This window comes from Sorghum bicolor, chromosome 3 (genome assembly GCF_000003195.3).
Source record: "Sorghum bicolor cultivar BTx623 chromosome 3, Sorghum_bicolor_NCBIv3, whole genome shotgun sequence".
Classification (NCBI taxonomy): Eukaryota; Viridiplantae; Streptophyta; class Magnoliopsida; order Poales; family Poaceae; genus Sorghum; species Sorghum bicolor.
The window spans coordinates 58,898,567-58,901,642 of NC_012872.2; the positions used below are offsets into that span (position 1 = coordinate 58,898,567).

Here is a 3,076-nt window from a genome sequence, read left to right on the forward strand (position 1 = left end):
TGGCGTATTTGGTGCGGTGGGCCGCGGGCAGAGGGACGCGTTTGGTGGCCCGTGGCGGGACGCGGCTCCGTGCACCTGTGGCCACGTACAGTACGTTTACAGCCGGTGCCGGTCGATCCCGCCGCTTTGTCGCTTCTACCTACGAAACCGCCCTCCTGCTCTGCTCTGCTCTGCTCCAGCGTTTTCGAGTGGTAGAGAAATGTCAATCCGGCCCGTCGCTCCGACCTTCACCGGCTGTGGCCCCGGAGGCCGCCGTATGCATCAGAAGCGACCTCAAGAGCGACTGTGCGATCGCGAGACAAGACCAGGTTGTGCTGCCTGCCTCTGCCACGGAAAATTCCTCTGTGCCTGCCACTGTAAAAAGGTACTCCTAGTACTGTAGGGACCAGGTGGATGGATCTTGCCCACTGTGAAGGTAGTAGAGTCTGACAAGTATGCCCTTTTCGCCTTTTCCCCGTCCGAGGTAGAAGGCGCGCGTACCGTACCGTACTGTGCTTTTGCACTCCATCCCACCGGACTCGGAGCGGAGCCCAAGATCTTTTGCGCTGGTAGATCCGATCGCCGCTGGGATTCGACTTGGGCTGGCTGTGCCCAATTTGGTCTGTGCAACGTCTCCTTTCAGCCGAAACGTAATTTCCATTCCACAAGCCGAGAGGTTCGATGTCTCGGCTGCTGCGTGCTTGCCTATACTCCCTGCGAGGCTGCGACTCAAACTTTACGGCTGTTTCCAGTTTCGCGCTCATCACTGCTTACGCACTAACACGATTTTTTTTTTTTGTGGAACGGAAATAGTACCAGTGTGTCACGTTTGTCGCACGCAAGAGTCCAGCGGAGCAGGGAAGAACCGTGGAGTACGGTACTTTATTTCTTCCTGGCAGAGTAGTACTAGTAAAATATAGGCAACCAAAGCATAGCATAATCCCTGATTTTTTTTTAAAAAAAAATTGCAATCGTCTTCTATTTGGCACCAGTAATCTTTAGGGACCAGCCTTTAACTGTTTTCTACCAGTAGCAATGAAAATCATGCAGCTAAATGATAAGCTTATTTTGAAATAACGCTTCCCTTCTGAATTTTTTAGATGATTTTTGGGTGGTTCAACGTGAAATTTGAACTAAATTGCACATTAAACCATCCCAACACATGATTGAGGTGGATATTTAGACATCCAAACAAGGGCTTAGTAGGAGTATACTAGGAACATGAAATAGTTGCGTGCTGTTTGGTGTGTCGTTAATTCAGGCTTGGTGTGTCGTTAATTAATCCAGCAGGCTTTCAGCTTCGCATGCTGTTTACGCCACCTTCGTTAATTTTACGCACGGATGCAGTCTTTGGCATGTCATCTCTGATGGCATCAAAAGCTAGTGACGTCCACCCATACATATACCACCTCATCAGCAACCGGCCATGAATGAATCGAGCCAGTCGAGTACAGCCGTACAGGACAAATGCCGTATACGGGCGGCAATGAACCCGTATGGGCTACTAGTGTACATACTACTACCCAGGTGATGTACGCAAATGGTCCGGGCCACACACACAGGAAATGCGAAACTGGACAGCTCATCCTCATTAAAAATCCGAAACGGAAACGACTGTACAGATGCGGCAGCAGACGACGTCCCTCTGTCTCTCTCGCTCGTCTTCCGTATTCACACGATGGATGGATGGATGCATGGAAGACGCGAAGCGAGCCCTCATCATCACACACGCACGCACGCAGGCTACCAGACAAGCTATTACTCCTAGATAAATTTTGCGATTAGAATTCTCATTGTTCTTTTTTTTTTGCTTCTCCTAATTAAAAAAGTAAATAAAGAAAAAGAAAATCAAAGTCCTACTATGCCAACGCATCCGCCGCGATGTGATGTAATTTACTCGATCGATCCAACGGCCAGGATTAAAGCACGACGACGCCATCATTTCTGGAAGGTGGGGGGAAAAGGAAAAAAAAGGAAAGGAGAAATACGCTGCTGATCGATAGACTAAGATTAAAATCAGAGCCAGAGGGCACCGGCCTTCTTGAGGATGGGCACGAGCTCGCCGGAGATGTGGACGGCCATGAGCCGGTCGAGCCCGCCCAGGAGCTTTCCCCCGACGAACACAGCGGGCAGCGCGGCGGCGTCGGCGGCCGGGACGACCCCGGCGAGCGCGGACTCGTCGGCGACCTCGTGCACGGCCGGGTTCACGCCGAGCCCCTGCAGCAGCCGCTTCACCACGTGGCTCAGGCAGCACCCGCGCCGCCCCACCACCAGCACCGGGCTCTCCGCCACGGCCCTTCCGACTTCCGCCTTGCCGCCGTCGTCGTCCCCGGCCCCAGCGCCAGCGCCAGCCGCGGCGCCGGGCCGGGCGCTCTCCACCTCCGCCGCAGCCGCAGCCTCCGCGACGACGGTCGTCGTCGTCACCACCACCGGCTCCGGCTTCACGGCGACGACGGCTGCCGCCTCAGCCGCTGGCGGCATCAGCCACGGCCGGGCGCTGCTGTAGGGGATGGCCTGGTACATTATTACTTCCCGACGACGTGCGTGCGTCCGCGTTTGACGTTCCGGCCGCCGGGTCGTCGTCCTCCTCCCCTAACTTCTTTTTTTTTTTTTTTGGGTTCTCTCTCTCAACCCGTCTTTTCCGCGCGGGCGTGGAACGTGGTTCGTGTGGGTCGCGATGGTTGGGTCGGGGTGCGGGACGCGGGGATATATACAGGGAGGTGAGGTGGGCGGGTGACGTCACTGTATGGCCCCACCGCGACGCGGTCGGCCGGTTCGCGCGGACCGAGTGACTGCCGCACGCGAGTCTCGGGCTCGGGCTGGGAGCAGGGGGGGAGGAGTGGCGTTGGCGTGGAGGGGCGTCAGCCGCGGCTCGGGGCCGCGCCGGGGACGCCGGCTCCGTGACGACAGCTACTACGGAGGCGGACGTGGACGCGGACCCGCGCGCGTTGCGGTTGGACTCATGATGGGGGGGGAGGGCCAGGCGGCCGGTCCTCATCCTGTGCGAGCGAAAGAAGACTGCGGGGCCGCGAACAGCGGGCATGGTTTTTTTTTTTCAAGAAGTGACTTTTAAAAAAAGAAATGCAAGCACTTGCGA

At 56.3% G+C, this 3,076-nt stretch overlaps 1 protein-coding gene across 1 annotated transcript; it reads right to left on the reverse strand.

The window, feature by feature from the left end:
- LOC8080824 (monothiol glutaredoxin-S5) lies at positions 1,546 to 2,672 on the reverse strand. The gene has a single exon (XM_002458241.2). The coding sequence runs from the start codon at positions 2,500 to 2,502 to the stop codon at positions 1,996 to 1,998; it is 507 nt and encodes a 168-aa protein (XP_002458286.1). The 5' UTR covers positions 2,503 to 2,672; the 3' UTR covers positions 1,546 to 1,995.